General features: G+C 43.2%; 1 protein-coding gene across 1 annotated transcript in view; it reads right to left on the reverse strand.

Annotated features, from left to right (window-relative positions):
• Window positions 1–494: 494 nt before the first annotated feature.
• Window positions 495–16,668, reverse strand: part of LOC143984102 (interferon alpha/beta receptor 2-like) — a 51,311-nt gene continuing 35,137 nt past the window's right edge. The window contains exons 4-6 of the mRNA XM_077484418.1: window positions 12,034–12,206; window positions 7,759–7,928; window positions 495–686 (exon numbers count right to left, since the gene is read on the reverse strand). Of these exons, the coding sequence (XP_077340544.1) occupies window positions 495–686; window positions 7,759–7,928; window positions 12,034–12,206 (535 nt within the window). The remainder of the gene's footprint in view (window positions 687–7,758; window positions 7,929–12,033; window positions 12,207–16,668) is intronic.

Consider the following 16,668-nt stretch of genomic DNA (forward strand, 5'->3'; position numbering starts at 1 on the left):
CCTGTTAAACCCCATACACACGATCGGACTTTTGTACAAACTTTCCCGTAGACTTTTGTACAAAGGGCGTTGACAGTAAATTTGTATTGCATACACACGGCAGGACTTTTTAGGCAACAAACACGAACGTAGTGACGTTTCAACGTACTGACAACACTTCAAAAGATGGCGTTCAATTACTCCGGCGCCACCCTTTGGTCAACTTCTGTATTGTTGTCTGATATTTTGCATTGGTTCTGAGCATGCCTGTTTGTACTTTGTACAAAAGTCCGATGGTTTTCTGTACACACGATCGGACTTTGCTCCATTGGACTTATGTTGTCAAAAAGTTTGTCTGTTCGCACAGCCAACAAAGGCCGATGAAAACCGAAAAAGTTTGTCTGATGGAGAGTACACACGGTCGGATGTTGCCTTAAAACAGCTAATTTGCATGTTTGTTGTCAAAAAGTCCGATCGTGTGTACGGGCCTAAAGACACAGATCACCTCTATTCAGTCATAAATGAATAAAGTCACAGATACCTTCTACCCGAGATCCTTCTGTAATGACACATTTCTTTGGAGATGGAATGGATGGACCCATGTTCTCTGAATCCATGGACACCGTCACACAATAGGTGGTACTGGGATATAGTGATGGGATAGGTATAGTAAAACTTTCCACATGGGAGACCTCTGTAATAGGCTTCTGTGTGGTTTAAAATAATAGAGTTATCCCAACATGAATTCAATATCAGTCACAGTGCTCATTTAAAGTACATTATCAATTCTAGGGTGTGGACAGAGAGCAGAAGGGAACATGGAGATGAAATAAAAGGGGTCCCTAGTGACACACCACCCTGAGGGGGCAATTTTACAATTTTGCAACCCCCACCCCCCTCAACACCCTTATCAATAAAAATAAATAAATAAAATTGTTTTCATTTTGTTGACAGACATCCGAAATGGTCAACATCACTATACAACAAGGCCTCATGTACACTGCTGCTGGTACACGGACATTTAGGAGCAGTTGTTCCTGAACTCTCCTCTGTTATCTCATCAGTACATGCACACAGGGTTGTTTATAGTCATTTCTAGGCAGTTGGGTTTAGAGGCTTTTTTCGGACCGCAAAAAAAAAAAAATGCGTTCAGAAGCTGTGCTTACAGGCATTTCAAGCGCAAAATGCTTCTAAACGCGGTAACTCGTTTACAGGCGTTTTTTATTTTTGGCTATTTTGAAAAAATATATACTTTTTTTAAAAAAGCAAATGCGGCAAAATGTAGCATGTAAACGTGGCAAAAATGATGTTCCCATTCACACCAAAATCCCTCATTACTGTCCTCAGCCCCCCCCCTTCCCCCAATACTGCCCTCTGCTTCCCCTATATAACTGTCCTCAGTTCCCCCCTATTACTATCCTCAGCCTCCCCATATTACTGTCCTCAACCTCCCCATATTACTGTCCTCAGCCCCCCCATAGTATTGTCCTCAGCCCCCCATAGTACTGTCTTCAGCCCCCCCATAGTACTGTCCTCAGCCCCCCGCCCATAGTACTGTCCTCAGCCTCTCCCCCCATAGTACTGTCCTCAGCCTCCCCCCATAGTAATGTCCTCAGCCTCCCCCCATAGTACTGTCCTCAGCCCTTCCCCCCCATAATACTGTCCTCAGCCCCCCCCCCATAGTACTGTCCTCAGCCTCCCCCCCCCATAGTACTGTCCTCCTCACCCCCTCCATATTACTGTCCTCAGCCTCCCCATATTATTGTCCTCAGCCCCTCCCCATTTTACTGTCCTCAGCCTCCCCCCCCCCCCATATTACTGTCCTCAGCCCCTCCCCATATTATTATCCTCAGCCCCCCATATTACACTGTCCTCATTCTCCCCATATTACTGGCCTCATTCTCCCCATATTACTGTCCTCATTCTCTCCATATTACTGTCCTCAGCCTCCCCATTACTGTCCTCAGTCTCCCCATATTACTGTCCTCAGCCTCCCCATATTACTGTCCTCAGCCTCCCTATATTACTGTCCTCAGCCTCCCCATATTACTGTCCTCAGCCTCCCTATATTACTGTCCTCAGCCTCCCCATATTACTGTCCTCAGCCTCCCCATATTACTGTCCTCAGCCCCCCATATTACTGTCCTCAGCCTCCCCATATTACTGTCCTCAGCCCCCCCATATAACTGTCCTCAGCCCCCCATATTACTGTCCTCAGCCTCCCCATATTACTGTCCTCAGCCCCCCATATTACTATCCTCAGCCTCCCCATATTACTGTCCTCAGCCTCCCCATATTACTGTCCTTAGCCCCCCATTATTGTCCGCAATCAAGCCGTCATTGTGACAACACTTCTGCCTGTGTCACATCCAGGACCGCGCTGAGTCGTGAATTGCGGTTATCAGTATACGCCGGCCGGAATTACCCTGATATACATATGCTGCATACACTGGGTACCAGGATATAGGCACCGTAAGTTGTGAGTTCATTTATGTTCGTTTTTTACTTCAGAATAAATCCTACGGTTTTACGTACGTTTAAAAATGGAGGGAGCTCTCCCTCCATTATTGTTTCCCCATTTACATCTGAAGAATAACCCAATAAAGAGCTTGCCAGTGGAGATGCCACCCAGGGGAGGATTGCCCAACAAGCGCAAGTGACCACACTAGAGATAGGTGGTGAATATCCAGGGTGTGGGAGCATCCATGTGGGGCCCCTGAACTGAGCACAAGTGGAGCACCTATCCTTACTAAAAGTTGAATGTGTCAAAAGTGTCCGATGTGTCCGCCATTATGTCGCAGGCCTGATAAAAATCACAGATTGTGCCATTACTAGTTTTTTTAGATGATATAACTTTTGCGCAAACCAATCAATATACGCTTATTGCAATTTTTATTACCAAAAATATGTAGAAGAATACATATCGGCCTAAACGGAGGAAAAATTTGCTTTAAAAAAAAGGGGATATTTATTATAGCAAAAAGTACAAAATATTGTGTTTTTTTTTCAAAATTATCGCTCATTTTTTGTTTATAGCGCAAAAAATAAAAACTGCAGAGATGATCAAATACCACCAAAAGAAAGTTCTATTTGTGGGGGAAAAAAAGGCCTTCAATTTTGTTTGGTTGTGGTGTCACACGACCACGCAATTGTCAGTTAAAACGAATTGCAAAAAATGGCCTAGTCATTGAGCAGGCAAATCTTCCAGGGCTGAAGCGGTTAAAGTAGTACTGGAACCTTTTCTAAAGTTGGAGAAACTTCAGTAGTGTTAATTAATACAGCTCTCATTGACTAACATTTATAGGTCATGTGACTTGGGGTCTCACAAGTCGGATCCCAGTGTGAAGAGTACATTAGCTTTCTGCCTGTATAATCTTGCTGGCTGTCACAGAGACAACTGATTGGATGAATTTTACAGTCACATGACAATTGTAACCTGCTTGGATCTACTCCAATTATACTGCAAAAATACTCCAATTATACAAATTGATACAAGTTTACAGTTTTACCGGTTGCCTTTCAGCGGCAGGGCAAAGCATATTAGTACCCTGTAGAATCTTCCTGTTCCATTGGCAAGGTGCGTTTGGCAGCCATTAAAGTGGAATTAAATGGCACTTTTGAACTTGTATCTACAGGTACTATAAGCCTAAAATAAGGATGACCTGTAGGTACAATGAATATCTCCTAAACTAGCACTGTTTATGAGCTATTTACACAACACATAGCCAGTGACGTCACCAGCACATGTGCTCTGAAGGGACGTTATACCGCACTGGAGCCGAGGGGTGGGAAAGAAAGACTGGGTGAAGATGGCAGCTTTGGGAAGCCGTGACTGCGCTACACTGGGGGGCTCCATGTAAATATAAGTCTGTCATAATGTGCTAGCATGTGGTGTATACTAGCACATTATGACTTAAAACTGCAGGGGCCCATTGCTTTTTCTTTTTTTGGTGGTTAGAATTAATGGCACTACAGCACACCTTGCCAACGGATGTGAGTTGAAGTGCGCTGACAGCAGGGCTTTTTTTCTCAGGGAATAGGTACAGGAACTCCACCCTTCCGAGGTACCCTACCCATCTCTGAGCACCATCTCTTGGTTCCACCACCTACCCACCTCCCAGTACAGCACCTTTCAGAAAATACAGAACCAAGTATTTCGTGCTGCTCAGTAATTTCTATTAAATTTGTTAATGAAAACAAGAAAGATAGTAAAACAGATCCCTTGCATTGAGCAACAATAGACCCCACCCCAGCAACAATATACTCCACCCCAGCAACAATAGACCCCACCCCAGCAACAATATACTCCACCCCAGCAACAATAGACCCCACCCCAGAAACAATATACTCCACCCCAGCAACAATAGACCCCACCCCAGAAACAATATACTCCACCCCAGCAACGATAGACCCCACCCCAGCAACAATATACTCCACCCCAGCAACAATAGACCCCACCCCAGAAACAATATACTCCACCCCAGCAACAATAGACCCCACCCCAGAAACAATATACTCCACCCCAGCAACGATAGACCCCACCCCAGCAACAATATACTCCACCCCAGCAACAATAGACCCCACCCCAGAAGCAATATACTCCACCCCAGCAACAATAGACCCCACCCCAGCAACAATAGACCCCACCCCAGCAATAGTATACTCCACCCCAGCAACAATAGACCCCACCCCAGCAACAATAAACTCCACCCTAGCAACAATAGACTCCACCACAGAAACAAAGGACCCCCCAGCAACAGAGTGCCCACACAATAAATGACTTTCCCCCAGCAACAATGGACCCCCCACAACAAAATACCATCACAGCAACAATAGACCCCCCCAACAAAATACCACCCCAGCAACAATAGTCCCTCCAGCAGCCAACAACAATAGACCTCTCCCTCAACAGTAGATCCCACCCAGCAATAATTGACCCCCATCAAGATAAGACCCCCCCACCAGCAACAGTAGACTTACCCAGCAACAATAGACCCACCACACAAAAACAAATCCCCACCAGTGACAATAGATACCCCAGCAGCCAGCAACAATAGACCTTCCAGCACCCCTTGCCAGTACACACATTCAGGGCTGGAGGTGCTGGAACTGCTGGAAAAAGCCCTGGCCGACATTAATGCACCACTGTAGTATGCTGTGTTATAATAAACAGGACATTCAATGCATGTTAATGCATGGTAATATATGTACACACTGCAGTTGTGTGAACCCAGCCTTAGACTCCATCCACACTATTAGATTTTTTGCAGGTTTTTGTCTTCAGATTTACCAAACCTTTATAATATGAGGTCACACCTTAAAATGGTGTTCCCATTATAAAAACAAAATTAAAAGTCAGCAGCTACAAATACTGCAACTGCTGACTTTTAATAATCGGACGTTTAACTGTCCCAGGGTCCAGCGATGCGGGGGGATCGAAGCCCCGCTCGGCCGCACTGGCATTGTAACTGTGGGCGCCCGGCTGTGAAGCACCCGCTGCGCATGCGCGAGCGGCGCAGAGCGCCGTGATTGGCCGCACAATCATCTGGGACCTGTCACGTGTCCCAGATGATTGACAAGAGGGAGGGGGCAGAACTGAGCCCTTCCTGCGCTGAGGGGAAGTTTTTTTTTTTTAGGCACATTCTTGAATTTTTTGGGTGGAACACCACTTTAAGGCCCCTTTCACACGGGGCTGTCCGTGTACGGACTCCGCTTGCTCAGCAGGGATCGATCCATTGATCCCCTCTGAGCCGGTGGATGACAGGTCCGTCTCCGCTCACAGTGCAGGAACAGACCTGTCAGAGCTCCTCTCTCCTCTATGGGGGATCGGATGAAAACAGACTGCCTGTCCGTTTTCATCTGATCCGATAGACGGATGGAAAATAGGGATTCCATCCTTCTGGATTCAGCGGATTGGATGTCAGTGGACATGTCACCGCTGACCTCCGTTGCTCCATAGACCGGCGTGGAGCGTCCATTCAGGCCCGCCTAAAGAACTGACAGGTGGACCTGAGCGGTCCGCATGTGTGAAAGGGGCCTAAGGCCACGTACACACGATACGAAAATCAGAAGGGAAAATTGGTAAGACGAGCTGTCTGCGGATTTTTGTGATCTTTGAAAATGAATTATTTCACAGTGCATACAGCTAGAGCAGTGCAGCTAGAGCAGTGTTTTTCAACCTTTTTCAAGTCAAGGCACCTATAATAATATTCACAATCTCGAGTCACCCCATTCTAAAATGTAAAGAAACTAAACAAATAATTTCACATTTCTTCTTCCTCATTTCCCTTTGCAGCGAACGTGATCCAATGCTGATGGGGGGGCAGTGTTGCCAACCGTTAGTATTTTTACTGGCAGATAAAAACAGGTAATTTTCTCCTGCCAGTAAAAGAAAAAAGTTGCCAGTAAAAAATATGTGATGTTCGGCTGAGTACAGAGCCGGCCGAGACCATCCGAGTCCCTGCTACAGTGTGTTCGGACAGTTCTGGTGGAGGCGGGGTCCGATCGCGTCATGTGATGTCATGGTGCAAGGGAACCAAGCAGAGCGGGCAGAGCCTTGTGTGTAGGTCTGCAGGACGGGAGCAGGACAGGTCGGGAGCGGGACTGTCAGTGCTGTTTAGACTGGAGTGGACTGAAGGGACCACCTGGCTTGGATAGAGACTGTCGCTGTGACTCAGGAGGGGGACATGTTGTGCCGGCGAGAAGTCAGCATCATCTGTGCTGCTGCACACTTCTGTCATTGTCACCGTGAGAGTCAACTTCATGTGTGAGTCCTGCCCATTCTAATCTCTTGCACTCCTGAATCCTGTCCCTGAGCTACTTACTTACTATATCGAAAATACAGTTCACACCATAGAAACGCGTTCCAGGTGCTTTTCCGAATGCGCGTTTTTGAAGCATTCGGGTGCGTTTTTTATGCAGTCCAGTGCTTCCCCCCCTCTTTTTTCTTAACCTAAGGATAAGGGCCACTTCACTCCATAGAAAAGCAGTCCAGATGCATTCCAGGTACTTTTCTGCATGTGAGTTTTTGATGCGCTCCAGTGCGTTTTTGATGCAGTCCAGTGCTTTTTTTCCCCCCTCTTTTTTCTTAACCTTAAATAAGGACAAGTGTGTTGCAGTGCGTTTTTGGTGCATTCTTGTGCGTTTTTGATGCGTTTTACATAGTTCCAGTCCAGTGCAGAAAAAATGCAGCACTGGAACTGACCGCACTGGTGTGAACTATGCCATTGAAAACCATATAACCTACTTTCCATGCGTTTTTGATGCAGAAAAAAACGCACTGGACTGTATGTGGTGTGAACTGGCCCTACGTGTGTTGCAGTGTGTTTTTTGTTCCATTTAGGTGCATTCCAGTCCATTCCAGTGCGTTTTTGATGTGTTTTACAGCGTTCCACTACAGTAAAAAAAAAATACAGTAATAAAAAATTTTAAATTTGGTCTTTCAATTTTTTTAACAAAAAATAAAAAACGCAGAGGTGATGAAATACCAAAAGAAAGCTTTATTTATGGGGGAAAAATTATAAAAATGTAATTTGGGTACAGTGTTGTGTGACCGTGCAATTGTCATTCACGGTGCTTCAGCGCTGAAAGTTGAAAATTGGTCTAGACAGAGGGGGGTTTAAGTGTCATGTAAGCAAGTGGTTAAAAAAAAAAAAAAAAAAAGGAAAAATGTGCTTGTATCAAAAAACAGTTTTTTTTTTTATTCTTCCCTAACATATACTTTAAGTAAAAGAGGTTGCAAGAGACATTTTCTATCTGTACGGTGAAGATGATAATTACCTCTGGGGGGGAGTTTAGGTAGATTTTATAATCTATGGTTGGATAGGCTGTCAGGATGGAGTCAAAGTTTTTTTTTTCTTTGTTCCATAAATAAGAGACGGGTAAACTAATAGAGATATTAATACCGCTGCCTGCCACCACAACATCCACGATCGGAGGACCCACCACAGCTGAAAAGAAAAAAATAAGATGGATATATGCCTTATAAAAATATCCAGTGCAAAGATATCTGAGGTTTAACAAAAGATCTCTTAAAGCAGAACGTTACCCGTAACAACTTGCTAAAAAATAATGTTCTTTAGCAAGGAACATACATTTCACATTAACAATTATGCTACCAAAATGAGTGTGCGCTGTAAATTACCTCCAGCATTGCTACTGTTTCTTCTTGAGGAAGGTTGCCATTTCCTGAAGCCCCTGAGTAGAAGTAAATCTTTAGGTTGTCAGATTAGCCTCTACATTTTTGGCATGGTGCCAAAAAATAGAGAGCAACTGAGCATGTGCAGGGGGAGGAAGTGTATTACTGGATTTTAAACAGTATAGGCACTCATTTTTATGTTTTAATACCTGTAAAAGGGGCCAGCCTGAAAGTGATTGTAAACTCTCCTTCACAACTTTGTCCCATGTAAATCAGCATAAAAAGCCCTAATGAACACTGCTTGTAGATATCTCCTTGCTTAGTATTGTTGTAATCCTTTTTGTTCTTTAGAATGACATCACTGAGCATGCCCAGATCTCCCCTGATTTACGGCACACTCTGTGTACTTGTCTATCTATTATCAGGACTTCCTATGGCACACAACACTGAAATCCCAGGAGACTGCAGAATCATTCAGAGCTTCCTCCTACACCCCATGTGACCATGTGACATCTGTGATATTTTTTTCCCCCTGAAGTTGGTCTTTAAAAATGGCACAGAATTCTTCTAGACGTTATACATGTGCAATTTGTTTCTCCCTGAATTTGTTTAACAAATTTTGTTAATTTGGGAATATCCAAATTTCCGAATTGATCAGAAATTTGCAATTCGGAAATTCGAAAATTTGAACCTTGAAATTCGAAAATCCCAAAATAACAGTGATAATCCGTAAAATTCAAAAGAACAAAAATCTGAAAACCTGAGATAATAACTAATAATAACTTTATTACTATTATGTTTTAGGTATTGAAATTTTCTTTCAAATTTGGCAGTTAGTGAACGTAACAAATTATCCGATATAACGAATGCTGTATCTAAACGAATGGAACGTAATGAATTAATAATAATAATAATAATAATAAAACCTTTTTATTATTATTATTATTATTATTATTATTAATTTGTTCTGTTTGTTTAGATGCGGCATTCATTATTTCTGATAATTTGTTACGTTCACTAACTGACAAATTTGAAAGAAAATTTTAATACTTAAAACATAATAAAAATTTCAATACCTAAAACGTAATAAAGTTATTATTAGTTATTATCTCAGGTTTTCAGATTTTTGTTCTTTTGAATTTGTAACTTCAGATAAATCTGTATTCGTTACCTTCACTAACAGCCAAATTTGAAAGGAAATTCCAAAATCTATAATTTAATAGTTAGTTATTATTAGTTACTATTAAAAATTTTCTCTTTCTTATTGTCAAATTTTTGAAATTCCGAAAAAAACTAATGAAACTAATACAAACAAATTTTTTGTATAGATGCAACGGGGACACAGGGTGTGTGCATGTGCGCGACTCGATTCTTCGCCTATTGGATGTAGCTTTAGGGAATAAAAGTTTGGTCGCTCTGCCAGGTAGCCAATCCCATGAATAAGTCAGTTTATGACGAAACATGTCGGGGCGTGGCTTCGGCGAACAGTGAACAATTTGGGATGTTCACGACAAATTCGAAAAACCGCAGAACACCCTGTACAAGTCTATGGGAGTAATCTAAAGTGCTAATTTTAAAGGCTAATATGCAAGTTATTGTGCTAAAAAGTGTTTGGGGACCCGGGTCCTGCCCCAGGGGACATGGATCAATGCAAAAAATTGTTTTAAAAACGTCAGTTTTTTTGGGAGCAGTGATTTTAATAATGATTAAAGTGAAACAATAAAAGTGTAATATTCCTTTAAATTTTGAGGGTCGCATGTTTCCCGTGCTTAGAACTGTCCCTGCAGAAAGTGTCATTTTTGCAGGAAAAAAAGTCATTTAAAATCACTCACAGCTATAATGAATTGTCAGCTCCCCATAATACAGAGAACAGTCATTGAAAGTCATTGATAAAAAAAGAGCGTGGGGTTCCCCCAAATTCAATTACCAGGCCCTTCAGGTCTGGTATAGATATTAAGGGGAACCCCGTGTCAAATTAAAAAAAAAAATTACGTGGGGTTCCCCCTAAATATCCATACCAGATTTTAAAGGGAACTCCATGCCAAATGTAAAAAAAAAATTGTGTGGAGTTCCCCCTAAAAATCCATACCAGACCCTTTATCCGAGCACGCAACCTGACAGGCTGCAGGAAAAGAGGGGGGATGATCAGCCATTGCTATAAATAAAATAAAGGACTTTTGCAACGGTGTGTGTGTCTTTTTTTTTTGTTTACAAACGGTTTTTCTTATGGAAAAGGTCAAGATACAAAAATTGACATTAAGATGAATTGTACAAGTATATAAGGTGATCATACAATATTGCTTATTTGAAAAAGTTTTTAGTGACAGGAAACACACATTGGTTGAATTACATCAACGGTGTGTGTGTGTGTCTTTTTTAACATTCTTTTACGCTTTCTTTGTGAAATGGTAGAGGTACTTTTGTACCCCCTTACCATTTCAAACGGGGGGGGCGGGATCTGGGGGTCCCCTTGTTAAAGGGGGCTTCCAGGTTCTGATAAGCCCCCCGCCCGCAGACCCCCACAACCACCGGCCAGGGTTGTGGGGATGAGGCGCTTGTCCTCATCAACATGGGGACAAGGTGCTTTGAGGGGTCACAGACCCCCAAAGCATCCTCCCAATGTTGAGGGCATGTGGCCTGGTACAGTTCAGGAGGGGGGGCGCTCTCTCTCGTCCCCCCTCTTTTCCTGTGGCCTGCCAGATTGCGTGCTTTGGTCTGGTATGGATATTTAGGGGGAACCCCACGTCTTTAAAAAAAAAAAAAACACGGGGTTCCCCTTAATATCCATATCAGACCTGAAGGGCCTGGTAATTGAATTTGGGGGAACCCCACACTTTTTTTTATCAATGACTTTCAATGACTGTTCTCTGTATTATGGGGAGCTGACAATTCATTATAGCCGCGAGTGATTTTAAATGACTTTTTTTCCTGCAGAAATGACACTTTGTGCAGGGACAGTTCTAAGCACGGGAAACATGCGCCCCATTCACAGGCATACTATAGACACCCAACAGGTATGAAATTTAAAGGAATATTAAAATTTTATTGTTTCACTTTAATCATTATTAAAATCACTGCTCCCGAAAAAATGGCAGTTTTTAAAACTTTTTTTTGCATTGATACATGTCCCTTGGGGCAGGACCCAGGTCCCCAAACACTTTTCAGGACAATAACTTGCATGTTAGCCTTTAAAATTAGCACTTTAGATTTTGAACGTTCGAGTCCCATAGACTTTAATAGGGTTCTAAAGTTCACACGAAGTTTAGGTCTGTTCGCAGGTTCAGGTGCGAACCGAACAGGGGGGTGTTCAGCTCATCCTTAACTGTATAGTTTTGGTAATACACTGGTTACATTAATGTCTGCACTGTGTAGATAACAGTGTACGCTGTGCACATTTTTGTTTATATAAAGTGGCAGCGGGGTATTATAGATTCACACACGTGTGAGGGCAAGAGTTGTGTATTGTTGTTTTATACCACCAAAAGAAAGCTCTATTTGTGGGGAAAAAAAGGACCAAAATTTTGTTTGGGTACAATGTCGCACGACCGCGCAATTGTCAGTTAAAGCGACGCAGTGCCATATCGCAAAAAGTGCTCTGGTCAGGACGGGGGTAAATCCTACCGGGGCTGAAGTGGTTAATGCAGCGCACTGTAATGATGTTCATGTGCATTGTGGTGTGCTGCAGTGCAGGCGTCCACTATTATAACTGTGCAATAGGGTGCACCACACTACCCTTATTGCCATGCACTGCAGTAACACACTTTTTACTGCAATACCTTAACAAACCAATGTAAATGAGGCAACAAAATTACTACAATCTGTAAAATACTTAGATTACCTAGAGGAGATGTAGGGAGGATGTAGATAGTAAAGCACACAGGGCATACAGTTAAAGATACCCCCATGAGCATACTTACTGTCATTTAAAGGTTTGAAGATGGGTGTTGGGGGTGAAGGTTCTGACCTCTCTGTAGATGTGAAGCTCTGCACCCGTGCACTGTAACGGCCTAAGAATCCACTGAACAACTTGGTGAGGTCACAATGGCGGGATGTAATATTGGAACAATTGTCAGCAGGGGAAAATAGTCCACTGATATAATAGGCGAGATCGGAGGAAATGGTTTAGTCATTAAATGGTTATTCTTATATAACTTATACTGTCTGTCACATAAAACAAAAAGTACTATCTATCTATCTATCTATCTATCTATCTATCTATCTATCTATCTATCTATCTATCTATCCATCTATCTATCTTTCTATCTTTCTATCTATTTATCCTCTATCTACCTACCTACCTATCTATCTATCTATCTATCCATCCATCCATCCATCCATCCATCCATCTATCTATCTATGCTACAAATGATAACACAGCACATACTAGTTTGTCTGATATTAAACACTCTGGAATATGGCAATAATCAATATTTGGTATCTCCCATAATAAAAGCTTTTTTGGCCATACTTCTCCTATGGGTCATGATGTGCGCCTCCTTTCGCCCAGAGCGGGTTTTTGCCAGTCACTGCTTTCCAATCTGAGCAGACCAAGAACTGAGCAATCGTTGGTCATGTGATCTTTAAATTCTCGGTCATGGAGCCAATATAGGACAGCTGTAGCATCGCACAGATCCTGCAGCATCTGCGGTTTGACGTCAGATTTTCTAATGGTCAGTACTCAAGTCCGTCACACAAAAGTCTAAAGTACAAACATGCATGCTCGGAATCAATGCTCAAACACGAAATTAGCAGAAGGGGCCCAAATGGTGGCGCTCAAGAGCTGAAATTCCTCTTAGTACGTCACTATGTTCGTGTTTGTGGCACGACAATTGTGTACCATTAGTATGCAAGACAAGATCCTGGCACACGCCGCCTTTGACAACAATCAGGAGCTCTGTTGGCCAACAATCATACCGTATGTACGAGGCTTTAGAAGACAGACCCTCCCATTCTGAAATTAATTTGAAGTGAAACACACCGACTTCTTCAGAACCAAGAAATATAAGAGGCATTAACACAATGAGTTGCCATGCATTAGCACAATGCTTTCCAGTGCATCAATGGTAAGCCGTTAATGTTTGCTGAATAAAAGGCACCCAAACACAGAAAAAAATGATACATGCACTTATTTTTAACTACTTGCCAACCAGCGCACAATGACGTACGTCGGCACAATGGCACGGCTAGGTAAACGGGCGTACAGGTACATCCCCTTTAAATTGTGACACTGTGGGAATGCGTGCGCCCTCCGCGTACTCTGTGCCTGCGGGTCCCGTGGACTATGTCCACCGGTGTGCCAGGTCCATGTCACAGAGCCACAGAACGGGGATATGCCTATGTAAACAAGGCATTTTCTTGTTCTGCCTAGTGACATGACAGAGATCTACTGCTCCCTGTCATCGGGAGCAGTGATCTCTGTCGTGTTGTAGTGAGTTCTTCCCACAAAGTTAGAATCACTCCCTAGGACACACTTAATCCCTTAATTGGCCCCTAGTGTTTAACCCCTTCACTGCCAGTGTCATTTATACAGTAATCAGTGCATTTTTATAGCACTGATCACTGTATAAATGACAATGGTCCCAAAATAGTGTCAAAAGTGTCTGATGTGCCTGCCATAATGTCACAGTCATGATAAAAATCACAGATAGCCGCCATTACTAATAAAAAGAAAATTAAAAATAAAAATACCATAAATCTATCCCCTATTTTGTAGATGTTATAACTTTTGTGCAAACCAATTAATATACACGTATTGCGATTTTTTTTTAATCAAAAATATATAGAAGAATATATATGAGCTTAAACTGAGAAAGACATTTTTTTTATATATTTTTTGGGGATATTTATTATAGCAAAAATGTAAAAATATTTTTTTTTTTTTTCAAAATTGATGCTCCTTTTTTGTTTATAGCGCAAAAAATAAAAACGGCAGAGGTGATCAAATACCATCAAAAGAAAGCTCTATTTGTGGGGAAAAAAAGGACGTAAATTTTGTTTGAGTACAGTATCGCAAGACCACGCAATTGTCAGTTAAAGAGACACAGTGCTGTATTGCAGAAAGTGCTCTGGTCAGGAAGGGGGTAAATCCTTCCAGGGCTGAAGTGGTTAATGCAGTGCACTGTAATGATGTTCATGTGCATTGCGGTGTGTTTCAGTGCAAGCGTCCACTATTATAACTGTGCAATAGGATGCACCACATGCCATGCACTGCAGTAACACACTTTTTACTGCAATACCTTAAAGGGATTATAAAGAGAATTTTTTTTTTTTTAAATAACAAACATGTTATACTTACCTCCACTGTGCAGCTCGTTTTGCACAGAGTGGCCCCGAACCCGTTTTTCTGGGGTCCCTCGGCGGCTGTCTCTGCTTCCCCCCGCAAGTACTTCTCACGTTCATGCGAGCTCCCTCTCATTGTAAGAAGCACCTGCGGGCACGCTCCCGTGATACAGCCGGCGGCTATAGCCACTCACTGCATCACTCGGCCCCGCCCCCCAGCGCCCCATGTCATTGGATGTGATTGACAGCAGCGCGAGCCAATGGCTGCGCTGCTTTCAAACCATCCACTCCAGCCAATCAGTGGCCAGGCTGAGAGGCGAAGAGGATGTCGGAGGCGAGCGCAGGACTTTCGAGGGGTCAGGCAAGTAAAACAGGGGGGCTGGGGGGGAGCAGGCACTGTCAGATGTTTTTTTACCTTAATGCATAGAATGCATTAAGGTGAAAAAAGGTTTACTTTTACAACCCCTTTATCTACAAACCAATGTAAAGAGGCCACAAAATTACTAAAATCTGTAAGATATTTACATTACAGAGGAGATGTAGGGAGGATGTAGATAGTAAAGCACACAGGGCATACAGTTAAAGATACCCCCATGAGCATACTTACTGTCAGTGAGGGGTGTGAAGATGGGTGTTGGGGGTGAAGGGTCTGACCTCTCTGTAGATGTGAAGCTCTGCACCCGTGCGCTGTAATCATCCCAGATTTCATGGAACGCCTCGGTGAGGTCACAATGGCGGGTTGTAATATTGGAACAATTATCAGCGGGGAGAAATGATTCACTGATATAATAGGCGAGATCGGGGGAAATGGTTTAGTCATTAAATGGTTATTCCCATATAACTTATACTGTCTGCCACTTAAAACAAAAAAGTGCTATCTATCTATCTATCTATCTATCTATCTTTCTATCTTTCTATCTATTTATCCTCTATCTACCTACCTACCTACCTATCTATCTATCTATCCATCCATCCATCCATCCATCCATCCATCCATCTATCTATCTATGCTACAAATGATAACACAGCACATACTAGTTTGTCTGATATTAAACACTCTGGAATATGGCAATAATCAATATTTGGTTCCTCCCATAATAAAAGCTTTTTTGACCATACTTCTCCTACGGGTCAGGATGTGTGCCTCCTTTCGCCCCAATCAGAGCGGGTTTTTTTGCCAGTCACTGCTCTCCAATCTGAGCAGACCAAGAACTGAGCGATCACGGGTCATGTGATCTTTAAGTTCCCAGTCATGGAGCCAACACATAGGACAGATGTAGAATCGCACAGATCCTGCAGCATAGAGGTGAGTAAGAAGGTTTATTTTATTTTTATAAAACCCCTCTCATGATAAGGCCTTGTTCCAGTGGCGGTGCGTACATAAGAGAGCACGGGCGCTGCCCCCTCTCTCCAGCCAGCCCTTATATGTATTTTTGAAGCACCTGATAAGAGGCATAGGCTCTAATAGGCTTCAAAAAAGGTGGACTCGTGGCGCAGAGCATTGTGCTACAAGCATACCCAGGTCTTCTAGCAAAGAAAATGAATATTTGCTTTGCTAACATTGAACCGCCTCTCCGCCATTCAGGGAGAGCAGGCCTAATACCTGTCACCTGATTGGCTGAAGGCACAGATATCCTATTGGATGCCTAGCGGAACAGAGGAGGCGAATAGGAACCATGCAGGATGCAGTAGCCATCGCCTGCCCGTCCCACAGCTCGCCGCCATCACCTGGATGGGGTAAGTGTCGGTCTGACGGCAGGCGGGCAAGCGGAGGGGGGGAGGGTCACAGTGGCTGCATATTATAAGCACAGGCTGCAAATGATGGGCACAGCAGTGGCATATGATGGGCACAGAAGCTGCATATGATGGGCACAGAAGCTGTATATGATGGGCACAATGGCTGCATATGGTGGAAAAAGAAGCTGCATATGATGGGCACAGAGGCTGCATTTGGTGGGCACAGAAGCTGCATATGATGGGCACAGAAGCTGTATATGGTGCGCACAAAAGATGCATGTGGTGGGCACAAAAGATGCATATGATGAGCACAGAGGCTGCATATGATGGGCACAGGTTGCATATGATGGCTCACAGAGGCTGCATTTTATGGGCACAGAGGCTGCAATCGATGGCACAGAGGCTGCAATCGATGGCACAGAGGCTGCAATCGATGGCACAGTGAGACTGCAATTGATGTTTTTTTCAGTGTTTTTCAGAATTTTTCAGTTTGTTTGCGCCCTCCTAAAAATTCTGAGCACCACCCGCCACTGCCC

This window comes from Lithobates pipiens, unplaced genomic scaffold (assembly GCF_037356315.1).
Source record: "Lithobates pipiens isolate NorthernLeopardFrog02 unplaced genomic scaffold, aLitPip1_a1.2 Scaffold_16, whole genome shotgun sequence".
Classification (NCBI taxonomy): Eukaryota; Metazoa; Chordata; class Amphibia; order Anura; family Ranidae; genus Lithobates; species Lithobates pipiens.